Raw genomic sequence first — 23620 nt, 5'->3', positions numbered from 1 at the left:
TTTGGCAGGTGATTAGGATGAGATGAGGTCATAGCGTTAGAGCCCCTCTGAATGGGATTAATGCCCTCAACAAGAATCACCAGAGAACTGTCTTCCCTTGCTCTGTTTCCACCATGTGAGGATCCAAGAAGTTGGTAGTCTGCAACCCAGAAGAGAGCGCTCACCAGAACCCAACCTGGCTGGCACCCTGTGCTAGACTTTCAGACTCCAAAAGTGTGAAAAATTAGCTTCTGTTGTCTCTAAGTCACCAGGCTATGGCACTTTGTTTTAGCCACCCAGATGGAGGAAGACCAAGGTAAGCACTGAAATGCGATTGTATTGGGTTAGGGTGGGTGGGCCTTGAATCCAATTTGGCTGGTGTTCTCATTAGAAGAGAGGACACCACTAGACACACAGGGACACGGGGAAGAAGTCTACGTGATGGTGAAGCAGAGATGAGAGAGACACCATTGCAAACTGAGGAAATCCAAGGACAGCCAAGGGCCACTCGTAGCTGGAAGAGGTGAGAAAGAATTCTTCCCTGGGAGCTTCAGAGGGAGCACGACCCTGCTGACACCTTGACTTTGGACTTACAGCTTCCAAGATGGTGACAGAGTGAATTTCAGTTGTTTCAAGCCACCGAGTTTGTGGTGGTTTGTTGCAGCAGTCGCAGGAAGCTAACACACTCTAAGTCTTATCACTCTGGCACAGAATGGATGTCTTTCACCAAATGAAAAATGGAATATGGAGAATCTGTCTCCTTACACGATTCCTTTGTTAGTTTCATTAATCATAAGACCAGACTCAGTGGGACTTGGGGGATTGGAACTAATGCCCCTAAATGAAATTGAGAGTGAAAAGGGGGCCCAGGGAAAAGAGATTCTGCCTTGTGATTTTGTGGACGGAATTTCATTAGCATAGGTCGCCATGACAAGCCATTCTTCATTTTAGAATGAAGCGTTGCCTACGGGAAAATAATGATATACCTACTTAGTGACAGCCATTTCACAATGCCTCCCTCTCACTCCTCAGGGTGAAAGACAAAAACCAGTGCTACGTTGTCTTTGCTACTAAAATGGAACCAGGGTCACGAAATATTTTAAGATGCCAGAGTAAAAACATACACGCCTCACACCTTCAGACAGTAAGGAACTGTAAAAAAGGTTTTGTTCTAGATGAAGACTTAAAATTTCATTTTCATTGAAAAAAATAAGAGGGCAGAGTGTTATGTTTTAAGATACGAGAATCAGGTGAACAGGAAGAGTATCTCTGCTAAGCAAAGACTGTTATCTTCTCCCCTTTTATTGCACACGTTGAAGACAGCTGCTTTAGATGAACGGGTAACTCAGGTGAGCTAAAGAGAGTGTGAAATATTTCCGCCTTCACTTTCCCAGAGCTGGGTCCCTCACGCATCCTGAGTTAAGTGCTTTGGGCAGCAAGTTACGCCCAGACCCTAGATAAGCACCCATAACTAGGTGGTCCTCAGTTTTAACAAAGCCTTTTCACAGCCCCTTCTTTGTGCTTAGATTTTCTGAAGAATTACTTACCATTATGTGCAAAGCCATTTCAAATATTGTACTTGGTAGGTAAGATTATTTACCACCAGATAATTTCTTGCCGTGGTTGAGGAACAACACTGAGGTCCTACTTAGCAAAGTCTGATGCTTAAACGGAGTCCACATTTGGTGAAAAGCACAGACTTCCAAGCATCGAGTCGAAAACTCATTTTTCTGGCAACTAAATTCGGACAGCTTTATTTGTGAAACAAGGAAATAAAACCTCACCTAAAAGTTAAAAAAAAAAATACAAACCCAAAACAACCTTCATTTTTTCTGAACAAAGGGATTTTGCCAACGGCTAAGGGAGGTGTAGTGTATTGCTTACTTATTTTAAAATGATTTAAATGTGGCTTTGCACTCTGTGTTGTACCCTTTTAGTGCCTGTTTTCCAAATTTTACTAACTCAATCCTAGATCCTTTGATTAAAGGTTTCTTTCTTTCTTTTTTTTTTTTTTTGTCTGTTCTCTACAGGACAAGAAAAAAATTTGTTTGAAGTGAACTTCTTGTTGTTATTTTTCTGATCAAATACCAGAGGAGATCTTAGGTTATTTCCCCCAAATTAAAACACTGAATATTTCATGCTGGAGGACAGAAAGTTATAGGTAAAGTTCCATGTGCTAGTTCCATGCCTTGCTTAGGTGCATTGCTTTATGCCAGTCATTCAATCTCACACCTCTAATTCACAGGCGGTTTCCAAGTGTTTTTCAGTTTAAATTTCCTTAATAAATTTTAAAGGAACAACTTTTCTAAAATTGCTCTTTAGTTTTATACTAACATGGCTAGCCTGTGAACTTTCTCTAAAAACTTCATAAATATTACTTGAACAAATGTCTGAAAGACATACATATTTCTAGGTTATTTCTGAGTAGTTTTATTAAGCCATTGGTTTGATTATAGGTCAAAGGAAGCTATCCAGAATATTATGACATATGAGTTATGAGCATGTAAAGTTATCGCCTGAGACAAAAGAGTCAAAAGACATCTCAAAACTTACAACGTCTAATGAATGGCCTCTTCAAAGCAGCTGCCTTTGGAGAATGTGAGCTTATTCTTGGAGGCTATCAGTGCAAAGATTTTCCGACAATACCTCTTCCGGTATTTAGAAAATTTATAGACTACTGGGTAAATTTTAAGAGATCAAGATGAGTTCATGAAAAAATATTTTTTCTCAATAGAATTCCAAAGCTACAGACCTTAAAATGATCTAGCACAAAATCATATGTTGCAGATAAATAAGGCACTGTTCACTAGATTTATTTTGGCATGATTTTTTAAAAGTAATTTTTTATTTAATGTAAGGATCTCACCTTCCTTTGAAGGATATGCGTGTGCCTCCACAGAAGGTAATTAAAACAATGTTCTATGGGTTTAGAAGGCAATTAATTAATTAATCGATCCATTCATCCAGCTCATTTGTGGAGGTTGCAAGGCTGGTTCTATCCAGATTGTAAAAATTGATAAGATACAAATGTTGAGGGGTGCCTGGGTGGCTCAGTGGGTTAAAGTCTCTGCCTTCGGCTCAGGTCATGATCCCAGGGTCCTGGGATCTAGCCTTGCATTGGGTTCTCTGCTCAGTTTGGAGCCTGCTTCCTCCCTCTCTCTCTGTTGCCTCTCTGGCTACTTGTGATCTCTGTCTGTCAAATAAATAAATAAATCTTTTAAAAAAATGTTGACTCTAAGATGCTTACAAATAAGAGATTTCAAAAGATGCATTCTAAAATATTTCAGAGTATTTTGAATGCTGGTAGCATTTTCAGGATAAACGGGTGTGGATTCCTGAAATCATGAATTTGAGAAGACTGTTGGTATCATTGCTTATCTCTTTGTACAATCATCAGACGAGATCGGGCGCGTTCAGGGTGGTATGGCCATAGACCTCTTTGTAAAATCATATCATTCATGTTATTCTGCAGTAAATCCAGCTATGTTATTATTATGGAGAATACAACAAAGGGACGTCTTCAAGTATTTTTCTGTGCCTTCAGTCTCTACGGGAAATTTTATAATGGGAGTGAACTCATAGGTTAACTTCCCCCTTCCTCAAGTTTTCAAACAATGATCTAGGAATTACCTTTTTTGAAGATGGGCTTCAGATAGACCAACATTCCAAAAATTTAGAAAATCCTGTGCTTTTACTCCTGATTTTTCTTGTGTTACTTAGTACAGTGGCAGAATGAACTTAAATAGGACTTACCCATTTCTTTTCCTCAAGTACACACCTATCCTTGTTACCTTGCTATTTTAGAATATAACTTACACTTACTGGATGTAAATAGTAAAGTAACTACTCTCAAGTTAATGAATAAAACTGAAATATCTTTAAATGAAGACAGAGTAAGTATAGGTAAGCTAATATTGCTAAATCCAGAAAAGTGTACAAAAAAGAGTTTTTAATATCTGATGATTTTTACTTTACCATTTACCTTCTTTCTACTCACCTTAACTGTGAATTTTTATGAGTTATCATCTTACAATTGACTCTAAATCCTTTATTGTCCTTATATCATGAGTTAATATGTTAAATGAGGTCCTAAGAGTTTCCCTTGTCTTTGCATGTGCCACTCAGAGAAACTGTGTGCTTTATTTTGTTTTTAAATCCAAATGTGAGTTAAATTCAATATGCTTGTATGAAGTGGCAGCATCTACATTACGTTCATTCATTCTCTGTCCTATTGTGTATTCTTCATGGATATTAGGCACAAGTGATAATTTTGTAAAACATTATTTTTTTACACTAAAAATTCTCACAAATTACTGAATAAACCTATCCCCAAAACTCTACATATAAGTGATAAAAAAAAAACCATAACAAAAACACACATTTTCCTATTTGGTACCACTTAAAGACTGGAAAAAATATATAATTCACTTATTCATTTCAGTTTATATGAAATATAATAAATGTAGATTATCTTTAAATGACTAAAAATACCAGTGTATTTGGTTCTTCTGGCTTCAAATGGCTAATAATTATTATTTTAAGCTGATCAGGAATTATGATCCCTTTTGAAAAAATAATCATTGTTTGTTTAATAAGAGCATTAGTTACGAATATCAGAGAGTCAATTAAAAAGCTAAGGTTGGGGGCGCCTGGGTGGCTCAGTGGGTTAAGCCTCTGCCTTCGGCTCAGGTCATGGTCTCAGGGTCCTGGGATCAAGCCCCACATCAGGCTCTCTGCTCAGCAGGGAGCCTGCTTCTCCCCTCTCTCTACCTGCTTCCTCTCTGCCTACTTGAGATTTCTCTCTCTGTCAAATAAATAAATTAAAAAAAAAAAAAAGCTAAGGTTGGGACATGAGGAATATGGTTTGTTCTCAACAGAATTTTAAATATATAGATATTAAAATTGTCTGGCACAAAATTGCTGAAAGGACCATTACTTTTATTGTTGTAGTTTTTTACCTTGTTATTTTTTTCTATGAAACAAGTAGTGCTATTTTGGATACATTTGAAATAGTCCTTAGATAGCTGAGAATCTGTCAAGTGACATTAAAATATAAGGAAAATATAGCAAAATCATACTCCACCAGCCCATCCAGTTCTGCTTTCTTCTATATGCTCCTGGGTCTAAAAGAAAGATCACATCAAGCATACCATTAGGAGAACAGTTTTTCCTAAATACGATCTGGGCATTTGAACCAGTTAAGCTGCCTACTCAAACTGTACTATTGTAATCGAGTAACTTCACACTTGAGTTTAAGATGACCATATTCAAAATCTTATACATTAACACTATTGCATACACATAAGTAATCTAAAAGCTGGATCTTATGCAAACCTTTAAGAATTCTGATTTAATTTCCCATAAGGCAGTGCCTGGAATTATTCTGTCTGTGGAGCCTAGCACAACCTAAGCACTTAGTGTTACGTAGTTTAAAAAGCCATTTCACAGTGGAATTTAGGTTAATTTTTTTTCTTTTCTTAGTCTTATTAAGCAGATAGGAATCTTAAAATGTGCACTAGATCTTATTTTGGTGCATATTTTAGCATAATACCATCAATCATTCATTGAACAAAATTTAGTAAGCCTAAGTAAGCCTAATTGACTTTCCTAGACAAATATTTAGAGAAAGAGCATTCTAGGTGAAATGAACAACACAGAGACCAGGCCAGCTTAGTAGCATGGTTCACAGGCCACAGGCATGGTTCAATATGGCCAAGGGGAGGATAACTATTGAAAAGAGTTGAAGATGAGGAAAGATGATGGGGTATCAGAAAGATCCTGGAGAAACTCTGATGTCACCCTAGGGAGTTTGGACCCCTCCTCTGGGTAAATCCTTTGAAGGATTTCAAAATCTCAATTTGTGAAATATAATTGCAAAAATGATACAGAGAAGGGATTGGAAGTGAGTAAGATAGAAAGAGGCAGAGAGATAACTAGAAGGCTGTTGTAATGCTTGGAAAAAAGATGATAAAGGCCTACATCTAGGTATTGAAAATGAGGACAGACCAGAGAAGATGTAGCCAGAGATACTTAAAAGTTCAAATCCTCAGATTAAATTTGAGGGGCAAATGGTGACCAAAACCTCTGGTATAGATAAAAATCACCGAAAGAATAAGTTGAGGGTTGTGGCAAAGACTTGAAGATTATCAGCAATCATTTCCTCATTTTGCTAGGACTAGAGCCAAGCTCCCAGGCCTCCTTGTTATAGGATGTGGTCATGTGATAAGTTCTAACCAATGGTGTGTCAGCAGAAGTGATTCATTCCACTTCAAGGCCTAGCCTATCAAAATCTCTTATACATGATCCTCTATTCCCTTTTCCATCCCCTAACTGGATGCTGGTGGACAGGTTTGAATGACTTTCGACTAGTCTTAGAAGTCACTAGATAAGATAGCAGAACTGCCATCACCCTGAGCACCCCATCTCCCACCCCTCACCGTTCCCCACTCACCTGGACTCACTAGTAGGTGGTTACATGAATGTGCAAAACATTTCTATTATCTTAACCCACTGAATTACTGGAAGGGCTTTACTGTTGTTATAGCAGTTAGCCTATCTTGCAAATACAAGGTAATTTGGAGAATAATAAGATTTCTAGAGAACAGAAAAAGAAGAGCTGGAAACAAAAAGAACAGTCAGCGAAGAAAAAAGAGAACCATGAGAGAAGGTACTGTCATAAAAAGCAAGGGAATAATAAATCTTTTTTTTTTTTTTTTTTTTTTTATTTATTTATTTGTCAGAGAGAGAGTGAGCGAGAGCGAGCATAGGCAGACAGAGTGGAAGGCAGAGTCAGAGGGAGAAGCAGGCTCCCTGCGGAGGGCAAGGAGCCCGATGTGGGACTCGATCCCAGGACGCCGGGATCATGACCTGAGCCGAAGGCAGCTGCTTAACCAACTGAGCCACCCAGGCGTCCCCGGGAATAATAAATCTTAAGGCACAGCTTTGTTGTCTAACTCAACACTTTGTTGTTCTTAAATCTGAAAATGTGTTCCATGTACTTACCAAATTATTTTGAAACAGAGGTTGTTTTGAAATCCTAAGGTTAATTAAACCTGGTATTCTAAATTTAATCACTGTTTTGGGCCATAAAACTAAAGTTTATATTCCAAGGAATTCCACATCTCCTTGAATAAGCATCTTACATATTCTGTCAGTTTGGATTAAAGTTGTCCCTGATTTTGATAATTAGAATTTCAGATTCCAAAGCAATTGCGTTTTTAAATGCCTTTTTTTTTTTTTTTTTGAAAACTAAAAATTGTATCTAAATGACTGGTCTTATCGTTTTAAAGTAACAAAATTAAAGTAATAATTCCTCACACCTAGATTCAATAAAAACATTGAAGATATATTCCTCCAAAGCTGATTTATCATACGAATGGTTTCTAATTAACTACCACCATCAAGCTTATTCTTTTCTCCCCCCATGCTACTGCATTAAAGCCAAAATCTTTCTGTTTTGTATATCAAAATATAAATAAGATAAAAATAATCTTCTAGCATATTCCATCAAAATTAGTCAAGCGTCTTACAGAGTAGTGATTTAAAAAATATTTTTAGCCCGAGTAATGTTGACTATTATAGTCCTGATATATTTCCAAATAGATTCATATGACTCTTTTCTTGCAAAACATAGTGTCCTAATTTCAAGATAGAATTTAGTGATTTACTTTGATTGCTCTGTGCTTTTTTTTCTTACATTATAAAATAGGTTTATTCTATATTTGGTTTAATGAAACATGTCTTCATAATTAGAAATCTTATGAAATATATCCATCAAATTTCCTATTTAAAGAAAACATTTTGTAATTTCTTAGTCTCTAATATGAGCACTTAGGAACAGGCTCATTTTAAAGCTTTTAGATTGCTGAAGTACTTGTCTAACTCATTAATTTAACAGATTATGTTTGGATTTGAACAATAGAAACAATTAAAACTCAACAGTAAATCTGTGCCTAATTTTCAAGGATTTTTCCCTCCTAAAATTAGCACAGTATAGAGTACTCCCAAGATAACAGGAGAGCAGGATAATTCCATGTCATAGTCTCAGTTATCTACATGGAGCACTGAGTGTGGTACATAAACAATGAATTTTAGAACACTGAAAAAAATTTTTAAAAAGAATTAAAAAGGGGGGGAATATTTGGCTTTCTTTTGATAATATCCATTTCCTCTGAAATTTTTGCTTCTCAATTTTTACACTGAATAGAACATAGCACCATTTGCCTTTCTTTCTTTCTTTCTTTCTTTCTTTCTTTCTTTCTTTCTTTCTTTTTTCTTTCTTTCTTCCTTTCTTATAGAACACATCTATTTCTCTAAAAGGCCCATCTTATCTTTTCATCCTCCTTATTTTGGGTTTTTTGACTGCCAATTGTATCTTCTCAAAAGGACAGATTCCTATCCTAACTCAGAACCACATGCCTTATTTCTCCAGTGTTACATTGTTTCAGTTAGTGGTTTTCTCCATGCAGTATCAGTGCTAATGCTATCTAAGAAAACAAGGGTTATCTTACTTATTTAATTAAAACAATGGACTCTGAATAAAGAGGGTTTTGTTTGTTTGTTTGTTTTTTTCCAAAGGATCAAGGGTTGAATGAGGCAATTCTGGACTTATAATACAAAATATTAACTACAGATAAGTACACACTCATAACTTTCATCTTTGGAAATATACCTCTGTGGCTTTACTATAACCTACCTTTGGACAATCCCATGACTGCCAGTCATCCCTGAAGTCGCATATGGACAGAACCGAAACATTCTGGATTCTTTTTAGCCACTGCAAGCATATCCGTTCATCAGTAACCCATGTGAGCCAACTGAAATAATAGTCACTGCAAAAAAGCAAAACAGAGAGTCACAACCATAAACTAGTATCATGTCAAATAATTTAAGTCCTGTTTTCTAAGGATGTATTTTATTATAATGAAATATTTATTCCATAGATAAGGAAGGTAAAACTTTCCTTTCTCTACAGAGAAGGCTTAAATGTGCTTGCTGAATTGTTTTTTATAGTTTATTATTATTATTATTTTTAAGAGAGAGAGTGCAAGTGAGCCCAGGGCAGGTGTAGAGGCGGGGGGGAGGGGGGCGAGAATCGATGTGGGGCTCCTTATAGTTCATGACCTGAACCAACATTGAGAGTCAGATGCTTAACCTACTGAACCACTCAGGCACCCCATACTTGCTGACCTTTAAAGAATATCTATAAGATAGCTCATTCATCTAAATGGAATAATTTTATGCTTGAGTTTTTTCCTCATTTTTGGATTTTTACATCTTAAGAAAAATTTTAAGGGGTGCCTGGGTGGCTTAGTGGGTTAAGACTCTGCCTTTGGCTCAGGTCATGATCCCAGGGTGCTGGAATCGAGCCCCACATCGGGCTCTCTGTTCCGCAGGGAGCCTGCTTCCTCCTCTCTCTCTCTCTGCCTGCCTCTCTGCCTATTTGTGATCTCTGTCTGCCAAGTAAATAAATAAAATCTTTAAAAAAATTTTTTAAGACATGAGGCCAAAGCCATTGGTCAACCTGGAGGGAAAAAGCATTAACCTGGTGATTTTTCACAGGTAAACTGAATTTTTCACTTTTTAACTCACTGAGAGAGAGCCAAGTATGATACGTGCCCGTATTTCTCTCCAGGCAGGTTTGTTTTGGAAGCTGAGTTTTAACTGTGACCGTGATCAGAAGTTGCAGTTCAGGTTTACTGTAATAATCAGAGATGATGTATACTCAGTAACTCAAATGATGTTTGGCATGTATTGGTGTCAGTGAATCGCAGCAATTGTTACTTGGCTTTGAGGATGAAGCCACAGATAGAGACCATCAATGTAAATAAACCACAGAATTTTGGACATTGATGTAAAAGAAATCCCAGAACTGGAAGGGTCTCTGGCTCAGATTCGGGTTTTACCTCCTACCAGTTATCCTATTTAAGGCTACTTACTTAACATATCTGTGCCTCTGTTTCGATATAAAATGGGAATACTAATATTACCAAATTTAAAGCTTGCTACAAAACTTGAGAGTGCTTAAGTTCTTGAGAATTCTGCCTGCTCCATGGGGAGTGCTGAGAAAAGTTTAGCTCTTACTATTAAATTGTTAGTATTTTACAGATGCCCCAACAAAGCCTCTTGCCTCCTTCTACAGTACGCCTTGTATCATTCCATTTGCCTCCTAAGGAGAATGGCGCTTCAAAAGAAAAAAAAAAAAGATACATTGAATCAAGTTTTCATCAACTAGATTGGGGTAGGGGGAGTAATGGGTCATCCCACCAAAAATAAATAAATAAAGCCATTTTAAATTATCTGCAAGTGGATTCACCCCGGTAGGGCCCAGAAAAGGCCTCTGCTGAGGTTCTTTTCCCTGTTAGGGATCAATCGCTCGGTCCTGGCTGGACTCCCTCTTCATGGGGAAGCAGGAAAGAAGCCAAGCCGTGGCCTGCTAGGGTTTGGGAAGTGGTAAGGAGGCCCACCAGGCAGGGCGTAGGGAACCTCTTCTGTTTGTCCAGAATGACCACAGAAGATTCATGGAGGGCTGGGTCGTGGCTATAGCCAGGGATAATCAGCCGATACCTACATAAGGCACCATGCAGGGCAAGTGAGACCGCTTCAAGTCCCCTGTCTACCTATAGTTAACCCCAAACAGATAACTGGACAACCAGCTAATTACGGACAGACTGCATCCTAGTAAAAGAAAAAAAAAAAGCTAATATTGGAGAGGGTTGACCTATCTTCTTTTGTTTGTCACACATATGTGGTCAAGCACAATCTGTAAACCCTGGGCAGAAGAGAGTAGACCAGAGTTCAGAGAAGCCATGCTGAGAACACACAGGAATTTTACTATTTGTCTACTGATTCCAAGTTTACATTCACACATCTGAGGGAAGTGTCACTCAGATTGATCATCATGATCATCTTTATATGTGTGAAAGAGGCTAATATTGTAAAATTGATTTAAGAGATGTATTTTTGATTTTTAATTAGGTTATGTTCTTAGGTTTGCATGCCAATTTTATTTATTTATTTTTGCTTAGAGTATACACATCATAAATTCACTAGAAAGGAAGTATAAATCCCAATTATGAAATTTCAGTGTTAAAATTCAGTGTAAGGTGGGAAGCAGCTGAGCTTACCATACCTTGACGCTATCATTGCTGGAACTGGCACTTCTCTGGGACCTATGTGCTCAGGATAAGTAGCATCGATAATAAATAACCGAACAACAGGATTTTTAGCTCCAGCCTGCCAAAAAATTGGAAATATACAAACTCATAAAATCCCAATGAGCACCAACATATTAAAGACACTTTAGGAATTTAAGCATATTTTTATAAGCTAATGATATTATGTATATTACTCTTGAAAATATTCTAATTATAACACGACCAGGAATCTCACTTCAATTTTACTTGCAGGGCCATTACAAATATTGAGTCAACCAGAGTGAAAAACACACATTTTAAGTGATTAATGAGGAAGCTTCGATTCATAGGGGAAAAAAATATTTTGGGTATGAAAATACAGTTCTATAATTGATATTCTCTTTTCTGAATTTCAAAACAGATATTTCCAATTATTATATTAGGATAAGTATAATAATCATTTCTCCATGTGCTAGAGGGAGCATAGAGGAAAGAAGTGTGTAAAGAATAAAAAATGAAAGATACTTTTTGCCTTGCACCCTATAATTTGGTCTAGGACAATCACCACTCAATCTGGTTACATTACTACTGCTATCATCTCCCCCAAATTAGGGAAATGTCACCTCCAAATAAAGTGCCCATGGAATTTGCACTTTTCTTGTTTTGTACTTTCTGTGCTATTATACACCCTAAATTTACATGACAGTGTAGTTCACACCCAGACAGCTTCTTAGAGTTCCTGTTATTTTAACACAGAAAAAGAGAGTATAATTGTTAAACAATTTAAGTCCACAAAGTTTAGGTTCACAGCCTTAAATGACTCCATGCTGGTTGGATTTATCTAAAGAACTGTCCAGGCCCTCCTCTGACCTGTCCAGGCCCTTCTGTGAACTGTTTCCTGATGAGGTTTTGCTGGGACTTTTGACTTCTTTCAAGTTGTCTCACTTCTCAGTCTAACGTCAGATGTTTCAACGACTTCAGTTTTCAAGGAAACATAAAAATTTGGGTCCCAACTTCTCTGCCAGTGTCAGTCAGGCCTCAGTTCCGGGTTCCTCCATGTCTTCCTGTTCCCTTCCACTGTTCTAAAGATCCAAGCTCTTTCAGATCTCGGGCCCCAAGTACCACACCTCTTGCTTCCCAATGTCTCCAGCATTCTCACTTTATAACCAGCTATTGAGAGGTCTTTTACCTAAACATGCATCTCCTATCCACTGCCTTTTCTCAAATGACTTTTAACATAAATTTTAGACCATCTGCTATTTCTGTCTCTTTTACTGAAACCACTTTGACTGGCATTGAAAACCACTTGTGCATATGCGCACCCATCCATCTTTGTCACATATAGGACCCACTGGATCCATCCAGAACAAAGCACTATTTTCTAAAGAACAAAGAACAAAGCACTATTTTCTAAAATCACTTCCACTCCCTGTGAGAGAGGAGGATTTATGATTTGATCGCTTTCAGATTTATTGTCAAAATCAGATCGGCGTATGGTGCTTCTCCCCTGTGACCTTGCTGTTTTCTCACTACAGGCATGGGAGACCTCTCTTCAGACATGGGACTGAGTGAAAAGTGTGTACACTGAGAGTTCTAGAATTATTATACAAGAAATCTCGGGTTCACTCCATGTCTAATTTCCTCAAGAAGAACGTAGGTTTACAAACTTAACCTACCTTGTATGTCCAGAAATGATCATAACTCATGCCCACTTCTACCTGACAGGAACATCAAGTTCACCACTTGTATTTTCCATTCTAGTTTGCATTTCCATGAGAATTCAAGAGGGAATTGCAAAACAGAACTTTACCCTGAATTTGGAGCATGAAATATGAAAAATTAAAATTAAGTTAAGCTTGTTTTTCCTCCATAATCTAGACCATATGTTTTTCAAAGATTCTGCGATGGATTTTGCAAAGACTCCTTCATCCAGCACAACCAGATGTCCAAAGCAACAGATGTCCACATAAATAATAGAGCACAGTACAATGTTTGCCTTACAATGCACAAGGATAAGAAGCTCTCCAAACTTGTTGATCCCACCTCTATTCATGGTATTGGTTGCTCATTTTGACACGGGAGAAATGGAAGCATCTGATAAAAGTACTCAACATACCTTTGGGTATGGAATATTTATTGTTCTAGGATATTGTTCATCACCATAATAGGAATAGGCAATAACTGGTATCTCTGTATCATTAAATTCTGCATATGCCAAAAATTTTCCATTAGGAGACCACCAGAGAGCATATTTTGTAGCAAGCATTTCCTCTGAAAGATAAATACAAGCATGTTAATTACAGCTATACCTTACTCTTAAGATCACTGTAAATGCTCCAAAGTACATTGTATTAGCCATTTATTGACTGAAATAAATTATTTAATGTGTATGTGATATATGCTAAAATTTGGTTATTAGAAAGGACAATCTGAGTTTAAAGAAATAGTTTAACTTTGCATTTCGTATCAAATATCAACCAGTCTTCTTAGGAATTGATATTAAATCAGAAATATAATTACTTAAGTAAAGTAATTAAACATTTCAACAATAAATAATTTTTCCTTTGAGGGCAGCTTCTAGTTTTTGTAGTCACCTAAAGTAGCACAAAAAAGGGGAACAGTAATTATACTACAAAGTGACATAAATGTTGGAAGTTGACTTTTTCTCCTAGGAATATTTTAAAAAACAACAACAGTTTGGTTATATATTTTTTAATAAAGGCAAGGACTATGAGACCTTTTAACATCTAAGTAAGTCTTGGATCTTACATGACCTGGAAAGAGGACAAAATTCACGAAAGCATCAAAAACTAGGAATACTTCCCTGCAAAATTACGTAGACTGCTGTTTCATTTTGGAAGAAGGCTTATTTCTCAAGAAAAAAGAAACCTGAAGAAATGTGTTAACATAGCATCTAAAGACCATATACTTCTTGAAATATAAATTATTACTACCACTTTATAACATTTATGAAAATTAACTCTTCCAGGCCGATTATTAGATTTTGCTTTTTCAGAACAGGCACACCCTGTTCCTAACTTGATAATCATTTCAGAAATGATTCCATTCATCTCAGTAACATACTACTCATCTCCATTTTATTAAATATATGCAATTATTTTCAATTAAAAGCCTAAAATAACAACACTAAAAAAGAATACGGCTTACCTTCATACACCCAGTCTGGGATTCCATTGAATATTTTATTTTCTTTTCCATTATATGTTACTTGAAAAGGTGGGTCTTCTGGTCTTTGTTTCAAATAGATATTGTTTTGATAGACATATGCCTAGAAGTGGTAGTAAGTTAGTTAATAAGGAGAATTCCATAGGAAATACAATGAAATCTGTAACTTTTTATATTAACTATTTACTTAATACCTGCAAAATGAGTGGTAATCCAGACGCAAAAAAGACTCACAACTAAAGTATTGCCTTAATAGGTCAGAAAACCAACCGACTCACGTTAACGTCAATTATGATCTTTAAAGTCTATATGAAATAAAGCATTAAGTCTATTATTGTATTCGTTGTTTTATTACCCAAATAAGTAATTGTGTATATTAACAGAAAGTCAAATAAATCTTTGAATATTAATAGCTAGCCAGATCTAATCTTTATTTAGAGTCCTTAAATAAGAGCTTGGACAAAATTTCATGTTGTCTGAAGCTAGTCTGGGAAACTTGTGAAAACCATATTTTTCCTCAGCTTTCTGGCACAACGCATTCTGGCTGAGTATGAGGATAAAGTTTTTGACTGCGATATTTAAAGAAGTCTATCCATGAGCTTGAGATTTTGCGGAATTCTCAGATGAGTTTCAATTTATCAAAACTCTTCCCATTTTTAACCACTAAAATAGTCATGAAATTTTTTTTTTCCTTTCAGGCAGGGAAATTTAACAAAGGCCAAAATCAAATGGCTCCTCTTTTATTTAAATGATTAAACACTTCTATAATTTAAACACTTACTAATTTACTCCCAACAGGCGACCAGCATAAATACTGAATTGGACGAGGAAGCTCATTTCTTCTTATAAAAGCTCTAGAAGGGGTAAAAAAACATAAGAAAGAAAGAAAAAATAATAATAAATCTTGCTGTTCAATGAAAAAAAAAACTTTGTAAACAGAAAAAAAATAAATAATAACAATGAAGGATCATCCTCTGCTTCTTCAAACCTAACAGAAAGACTGTGGTAACAGTCTTGTTGGTACTAGACACATTGAGTACTAGTTGGGGTTCTTTACTAGTAACTTAGGTCACCTCACTTCTCTGGGTCTCAGTTTTCTGATCTTTATAGTGAAGTGAATTAAAGATTTATTAAAGATTTATAGGCTGTGAAAGTGGGACTTTCTCTAGACATTATCTGATAGAACCCCTTTGTTTTATAAAAAAGGAACGTGAGGTTAGAGAGATATGACTTTTTGAAATCACGTGTCTGGTTCTCGGCAGACCTCTACCTAAACACAAGTCTCTTAACCCTCAGGACGGTAAAATTTGTACACATCAGGCTGAGATGGTCGATGAAGTGCCTTCCAGCTCTCAAATGCTATAATTGTGCTGAAGTTTAATATGTACTCTTCCACATTCTCATTTACAACCCCCATCTCTGTGAATGCATATGCATTTCAAATTTTTGAAAATAAGATGCCATTTGACAATCTCCCCAGGGATCTGACTTGAAATCAGAAAAGGAAAGGAACATCTGATCTCAAGCTAAACTGAAAAACAGATCATACACTGGGCAGTATGCCTTAAGCTTGCAAAGTTCTCCACCCATGGGGAAATTTCAAATATCTTATTGGCCCCAAATCTCACTTTGATGTCTAGAATCCCCCTGCAAATACTCAATTGACTAACTTGCACTGAGGAGACTTTGTGGTTCTTCAACAAGAACGTGTTCAGATTTTTACAAGTGCTAAAGACTCATAGGATGCCATGCTTCAGTTTTGACTATTATCTTGTTGAAGATTGCATCAATGTTTTTGTTAAGAATGCTTTCATAGAGACACAAAACCATATATAAATAGAGGAACCTGAAGAAAGACTCTTCAGCCTCCCCCTCCAAAAACTAACTTCAACCGGATTTAACATATGCCTGACATTTCTACTTTTTTTGTTCTTTTAAAGTTTGGACACCTGTGACTTTGAAGTAACTTCTTTGGTCATGAAGCCTGAGGCCTAAGAAACTGTGAGGGAAAATGGGTAGGTCATTTCCGATGGCAAAAAAGAGTAATGTCCATGGAAGAAGAGACCTTTGGTGCTGCAGCGAGAATCCTGACTGCCAGAGGGCAGTTGACAAGCAGCAGAAGAAAGGGCCAGAATCTATTAAAAGACATAGGGCATAGGCAAAGGAATGATCCAGAAAAGAAGACAGTCTTCACCTGGTTACAGTTCTGTGTCAAGCCAGGGTTCATGCTACCTTTGACATTGTAATAGTGTCTTAGGTTTCTATATGCTGTGGCATCGTCTATGTAAGAATGCAGCCAGAGCCAAGCTGAAAAATCTGAGCACACAGTATCTTCATGACTGTCATGTCACCGCAGCTGCCATTTTCTGTTTTCTAAATAACTAACGCTATGAGAGAAAGTGGAGGAGGCTGCTTACAAAGGCTGTCATCTTCTTAGTACTCCTTCCTATGCTTGAAACCAGAAGCATCTTTACTTGCTCTGTGGTAGATTTTTATAGACTCTTCAGAGGCACATACAAAACTTGGAATTAGTGCTTTGTGGTCTTGCCTTGAATCTCAGCATATTTGTCATCTGTCACTTCCTAAATTATGCTATATTTACCTGACTAAAAAAAAAAAAAAGTCTGGAAAATTAGACAGTTGTGCAGAAAAGAGAGAAAGAAGGAAAAGAAAGAAAGAAAGAGAAAAGAAAGAAGGAAAGCTAAATATTTAAAATGATTCTGGGCCATAAAGCTTATACAAGCCATAATTAAAATATTAGTATTGTCATCTTCTTTTGGAACTGTTTAATTTGTTGAACCTCAGCATAGATAGGACATGGAGAATTTCAAAATAACTAAAAGAAATAAAAGGAAAGGTTTAAAGCCTCAAGAAATTGTGCTGATCTAAGACTGAGGTTTTTACTTCACTAGTTTCAAGTTTTCTTGAAATTAGGCTCAGTGCCTTAAGTTCATGTGTGTCTCTCCCACATATGCTTTTCACTTAGTAGGTTCAACAAATACTTTTTGAATTTGGTGATGATGTGGATACAGACAAGAGAAAGACTCAGAGTCCATTAAATGACTTCAGATTCTACTTTATGCAGCAGTTCCTATTTTTTCATTTGACCGTTTAAGGTCAGAGTTATTCCTTTCTGAACATTTAAAACAAGTAGACTTTTTTTTTCTATTTTTCTACGCTTGCTGGACAAAAGAGGAAATAGACCATAAAACTTTTCAATACTTCTTCAAGCCATATAATTATTTTTCCCTTTTATATAACGGCAATAGGATATCACATTAAGATGAATAACTAAACCTATTCATTGTCCATACTTAGAGTGATTTTTCTAAAGTGTAAATCTGATCATGTCATTTCCCATTTAAAACTCTTCAGTGATTCCCTATTGTCATTAGAACAGCATCTAAACTCTTCTTAATGGTTTCCTCATTATTATTTGGCCCCTGCTTCCTGGACCCAGCTCCTTCCTAACCTTAAAACCACCTCTCACTAGTCAGCATGCCCTTCTTCAATTTCAACTGAACTGACCTACTTTGAGTTTCTGGAACGCTCTCATTCTCTCCCTTCCCTTTGGGTCTTTACACGTTATTCCTTCTGCCAGGAATTCTTTCCCTAGGTCTTTTGCCTACCTACTCAGTCCTTTATTGTTTTTTTCTTTTAAGTTGCAAATATTTCAAATAAGCATTACAAATAAATAAAGAAAATAATATAAGTAGATGACAACTTATCTACAACCTAAATTTAAGAAATATTTACATTTTGCAATTTTAAAAACAATTAATTGTACAACAATTAAGGGATTATGTGTTTAGGCACAACTATTGCATATCCTTTCGTTCTGCTTCCTTCCAATGAAGTAGCTACTCTCCAGAAAGTAATGTATCATTCCCATGCCTGTTTGTACTTTGAGCACATACATTTACTTTCATTAATGGGAGTTCTGAAGTAGGGAAAATAAAACTGCGTTGTGTGTACAAATATAAAATATTAGTCAAATAAAAATAGGTAAATATTCCATAACGATATTTCTTAAGTTGTATGGGTACACACATACTGTAAAGAAGTAAGAAACTGAGATCAGTAACAAGATAATGTTGTCTTAATTTCAAATCAGAACTTAGGTTGAAAACTATAATAGATGTAAGTAGTATGAATAAATAGACATGAAATCATGAAATTTTACCCATGATTGAGGTCATAGATGTGATATGTTGCTGTATAAGAGTATCGCCAAAGCTGTCAGAGAGAAGAGATATGAAAACAAATGACAATTCTTAAAAAGCTTATCTTAGTAATGTATCATCACAAATCACTCAACTCAAGAATCGAAATTATAAGATGACAATTTTCACAAGGCACCAGGAAGGATATGTTTCAATTCCAAAAGAGTCTTCATTTAAAGAGTTTTACTGTGGACTTTTGTGCTGTTTGTCTAAGTTCCAAAACTAATCTCAGCAGTGATTCAACCCTCACTCCATAAAAAGCATATCCGAAGACATTTCTTAATATAAAAAGCTTTTCTTTGACACACTGTCTCCTAAGAATTTTCCCTTTATGCTTTACCTTGATTGAAGTGAAACCTCTATGATCTCCATGGCCATAAGGACTACCCTACACTTGTGTTCATTACAATGATAACCTCTAAAATTAAGTAAAGAATTTCATTCAACACAGAGTTTTGTTACAAAATGTTTGCCTTGTTCAAATATAATACTTTTAAAAAATAATAGAAATTGAAAAATAAAGAGAAGATATGTAGTTTATAATTCCTCCTAAAAAAAAAAAAACCAACCTACTCTTTTTCTCATGAAGTATATTTGTCCTGTGGTTAGTGAATAATACAAGTATTATTTTGGATTTTGCTTCTTAAAAGAGCTTTCAAACTCTTGGCAAAGAAATTCCAACTGGTTGAAACGTGTCTTTCTAAAGATTGTTAGTGATCAGGACCTGGTTCATTGGAAAATAATCAGCAGACAGAACAGCTGGGGAGAGGAAAGTTTAACTATTCATTCTGTATATTAAGAGAGTTTTACATCTCACAATGGATATGAAAAATGGCAGTTCACCTATCTAAAAGTAATGACTTTGTCTATCTGAAAGTAATTACTAGAAGTTTAATTTGATAATAAATTCTTTTGCTTTCTTGCAAAAAAATAATTATCTTGATGTTGCATAATTAGAAAAAATAAGATAATTAACTTCCTTCTATAATTTCATTCAGGAACAAGAAATTAAATAAGGGTAAATGGTTATGGTTTAGTGGGATACTCCTACTCCAGGCTTTTGACCAGAGATTTAAACCCTGGTCTACCACTGCTTGTATATTATCTTATTTGAGGTAGTGAGTTAAATAAGCTACACCTTGATTTTCCCATTTTCAATAATAATAAATTTTCACAAGATCAAAATGTGTGAGAATTAACTAATGATTTATGGAATCAAATAGATTTAGAAATACAAGTATAATTCTCCCATTTCTGACAATAACAGTGCCCCAAAATGCAGCACACCCCCACCCCACAGGGATGTAGTTTCTATTACTGGATAATAGCCAGATAAGTACACCAAATTCTGAATATTTGTATATGCTTCAGTTATGTTTTGGGGACTCATCGAGAATCCACATTAACTTCTTGAATATTTAGATATAAAAATGTACTCTTACTTCCTCTCACTTTTATAAGCCAAACTGTGGATTAGTAAGAGATATAGACATATATACCCAAATTAAATAGTCCATACCTTTGAATAATCACTTTCTAGATATGCAAATTGCCGATCAGGTGATAAGCCATAATTTGAAGCATTCACACTTTTCTGAAATTATAAAGAAGTTGATTAGAATACAGAAAAGAAAAATACCCAGACCCATGTAAATGTGTATTTTTAAAAGGATATCATATAACTGATATACTCCTACGTACATATGCTTTCAATGTAATTTTTAAAAACGTTTACATGGTACTTACTGTATACAAAGACATTTATTGAACACTATGGGAGGACGATGTGAGAAATAGGACATACTCTGTGATTTCTAGACGCTTAAGATGTTAAACTTGAAAATAAGTAATGTATTGCAAATTAGAAAGTTCTGTTAAAGAGATACAAATACAGCATTGCAAAAGTATTAAAAAAAGAAGCATTTAAATCCAAATGAGAGGACTATTGATTGCACAGAGGAGGACAGTATCCTCTGAGCTTGATTTTAAAACATTAGCAGGCTTCTGAGGGTGGAGAAAGCAGGAGGTTTGAGAGCCGAGGGGAGAGAATAGCATGCACCTACATTTCCTCACTCCTGTTTATTGAGCACGTAATCCTTGTTAGGCACCATCCTACCACATTCTAATGTTACATCACTTACCTCTTACAGTAACCCAGAGAGGGATTATTCTTCCTACTCTTTAGAGAGAGAAAAATGAGACACACCGTGGCTGGTATAGTGAGGAATCTTACGTAATTTCCCATAACTAAGGAATTAAAAGAACCCGGATGGGAGCCTTGGTTTGGCTCTTGTAAGGACTAAATTCTTGACACTTGTTTCTTGCTACACTTTTTCCACAGAGAAATAAAGATGCTAGGTGATTGAGAGGAGGCAAGGGCAGTTGTCTAGTGTGACTAGAAGAAGAGAATTTGAGAATTTAGTGGGAGATGGAGCCGAGAAGGCAGGTTGGGTCCAGATCAAGTGGTGAGAATTGGGACTCTGGTTTTTGATCAGTGAAGAGATGGCAAAGTTTTTGTGGAGGAAGGAGTTGTTGGATACATACCATGGTGGCATTACTCAAAATGGTATATGATTCTCCTGTTTCAATATTGTAATATATTATGTCATTATCTGTAGACTGATGAAGATATTCTTGTCCTTTAAGCAAGAAGGAAAACAAACTTGAAATGATCTTCTTATTAAGTAAGAAATACATTTACAAGAAAGAGAAACCTCTCTTATTTCACAGATTTACTTTGTTTTTCTTCCCTGTCCAGGGCATTGCTTTGTCAGATTTAAAATAATAAGTTGACAGTGGAAGGGAGGAAGGAATGCTCTTTTCTATTCTCCACAAAAATGTCATGTTTACCAGTCGCTGCCCTGTTATGACCAGCCCAGGGTGCTTGGGAATAAAATTTTCTCTGTGTGACAGAGAAGACAAACTAGTTTAAAATGATATGTTTGTTTTGCAACAACAAAAAATACAGTACATTTGGACTGTGTTTGATTTAGTTTAAAACCCTTTTGATGTGCATTTTATTTCCTGAAGAGAAAAATTAAAATATTCAAATTTGTTTAGTTGTACTTAGATATAAACTACAATGTCATGAACAACTTAGTCGACCTTACCGTTTGTTTGATTAGACTTATTTGACAATATCTTATTTTGGAAGCTTATATGAAAATATCAATGTTACGGCCCGGGAAAGATTTTTTTGTCGGGGTGGGATTTGTCCATTTCTCAGATTATCCAGATTGACAATGGAAGTTCTCTTTTGGTAAAATTCTTATGACCTCTCCTAAATAGGTGCATGTCTCCCATTCTGAAGAACAATGCACCACGCTCTGATCATTCTAGCAATGCACTCTCAACTCCTACTTTCTTGCTGAAACTCCAGCTGGCATCCCTACTATTGGGTAAATGCAGTCCAAGTGGTTCTGTCAAAGGTGTTTGGTGGCCATTTGACCTATCTAAGTAACTGCTCTTTCTTTAAATTTCAACTGATGTAGCTTCGGTTACCATAGAGATGTGTTGGCACTAAAAATAAAAACAAAAACACATATTTTTTTTTTAAACCCCCAAAGGTAAATAAGTAATTCACTTACCTGAAATCCAGTTTGGAAAAAATGTTTTATAGGTAAATGTCCCATTTAAAATATCTTTCAGTGTGAGTCCTCTTGTTGTACTTCCTTCAGAGTCGTGAACTTTGGGAGAAACGGAAACATAATTACAAAAAAGATGATTAATAACTTATATAAATCCTGAGTCTGACTCTCATTTGTTCTGTCTTATATAATGAAAAGCCTGTCTGGGCACCTGGAGGGCTCAGTGGGTTGAACTACTGTCCCTTGGTTTCGGCTCAGGTCATGATTTCAGAGTTGTGAGATCAAACACCAAGTGGGGCTCTATGTTGAGTGTGAAACCTGCATAAGTTTCTTTCTGCCCCTCCCCCTCCTGCTTGAGGAGAGCATGCCTCTCTCTCTCTCAAAAAAAAAAAAAAAAAAAAGAGAGAGAGAGACAGAGAGAAAAGAGAAAAAGAAAAGAAAATATTTGCCATTGGTAAATCACTGTGTTTGATTTAGTTTAAAACCCTTTTGATGTGCATTTTATTTCCTGAAGAGAAAAATTAAAATATTCAGGGACAGTGGTGCAATGCTGCAATCCCAATTGCAATGTTAATCCCAATTGCAATGTTGGGATTGCAGACTAGCCTAAAAACCCAGTCTTTTAAGCAGTTCATTGTATTTTGTCATAGATGCCTGGCTTGGATTACTACCGATTTATCAACAACATATTTTAGCATATCCTTCAGTCAGAAGCGATCAGCCCAAATCTGTACCTCCAGACATCTCAAGAGAGGAAGCATGAATGAACCTAGATAACTTCTTATCCTGACTGGGATTTTTATAAAAAGAAAGTGGGCCAGAAAACAACAACAACAACAACACAAAACAGAAAAGCCACATCATCTATACAGATGATCTTAAAGATTCTAGAAGTAGAGGTTTGCCATATAAAACCCCACCTAAGGTAGCTCAGAAACCACAAGCCAATTTCACCTATATTTGAATCTTCCAAAACAATTGTGTTTTTCAAACATGACTCTATTCTCAGAACACATTCATTACAGAGCTCCTAAACAGTCAGATACACCAGATGGATAGTATGGTAACCAACTTCCAGTCCTCCTTCACACCCATATTGCCATTCTCCATCCCTCCCACCCCACCCCTTCTCTAGGCCATCACTTACAGAACCAAAACTTAGAAAAATGTCCTATACCTTGAATAGCTTTTGTGAATCTGGTATTTGCCCATGCAAAAATAAAACTGTCGAAGATGAGAGCTGTAACTTCATCCTCCTGTTAAACTCTCTCACAGCTTTCCCTAACTCTTGGAATAAAGACCAAAAATGTTTGTCCAAACGGTAGACCCTAGCTGGTTTGGGATGGCCCTCCTGTCCTTTCTTGACTCTCTCTCTCATTTCTTTTTAGAGTCCAAACAGACTGGGTTTTCTGTTCTTCAGATCCTCGTTTCTTTCTCCAGGGCTTCTTTTCCTTTTTTCCATGTTCTCCCCTCTCATTGCTTCTATTCAGGCTCTAATGTTTAATATAAG

General features: G+C 36.2%; 1 protein-coding gene across 4 annotated transcripts in view; it reads right to left on the bottom strand.

Moving 5' to 3' along the window:
- The window catches only part of LOC101674189 (fibroblast activation protein alpha), a 74195-nt gene that overhangs the window by 33284 nt on the left and 17291 nt on the right, over positions 1-23620 (bottom strand). For 3 of the 4 annotated variants that reach the window (XM_013051996.2, XM_004743956.3, XM_013051997.2), the window contains 10 exons: positions 22111-22209; positions 21068-21162; positions 20043-20117; positions 18484-18536; positions 15082-15154; positions 14283-14403; positions 13231-13385; positions 11111-11214; positions 8675-8810; positions 5058-5102 (listed from right to left, as the gene is read on the bottom strand). In XM_013051996.2, coding sequence (XP_012907450.1) covers positions 5058-5102; positions 8675-8810; positions 11111-11214; positions 13231-13385; positions 14283-14403; positions 15082-15154; positions 18484-18536; positions 20043-20117; positions 21068-21162; positions 22111-22209 — 956 coding nt within the window. The remainder of the gene's footprint in view (positions 1-5057; positions 5103-8674; positions 8811-11110; positions 11215-13230; positions 13386-14282; positions 14404-15081; positions 15155-18483; positions 18537-20042; positions 20118-21067; positions 21163-22110; positions 22210-23620) is intronic. The other variant, XM_013051998.2, reaches the window with a different exon arrangement.

This window comes from Mustela putorius, unplaced genomic scaffold (assembly GCF_011764305.1).
Source record: "Mustela putorius furo isolate JIRA1106 unplaced genomic scaffold, ASM1176430v1.1 tig00003869_pilon_pilon_pilon, whole genome shotgun sequence".
Lineage (NCBI taxonomy): Eukaryota > Metazoa > Chordata > Mammalia > Carnivora > Mustelidae > Mustela > Mustela putorius.
This window is presented reverse-complemented; position numbering and strand designations above follow the sequence as displayed.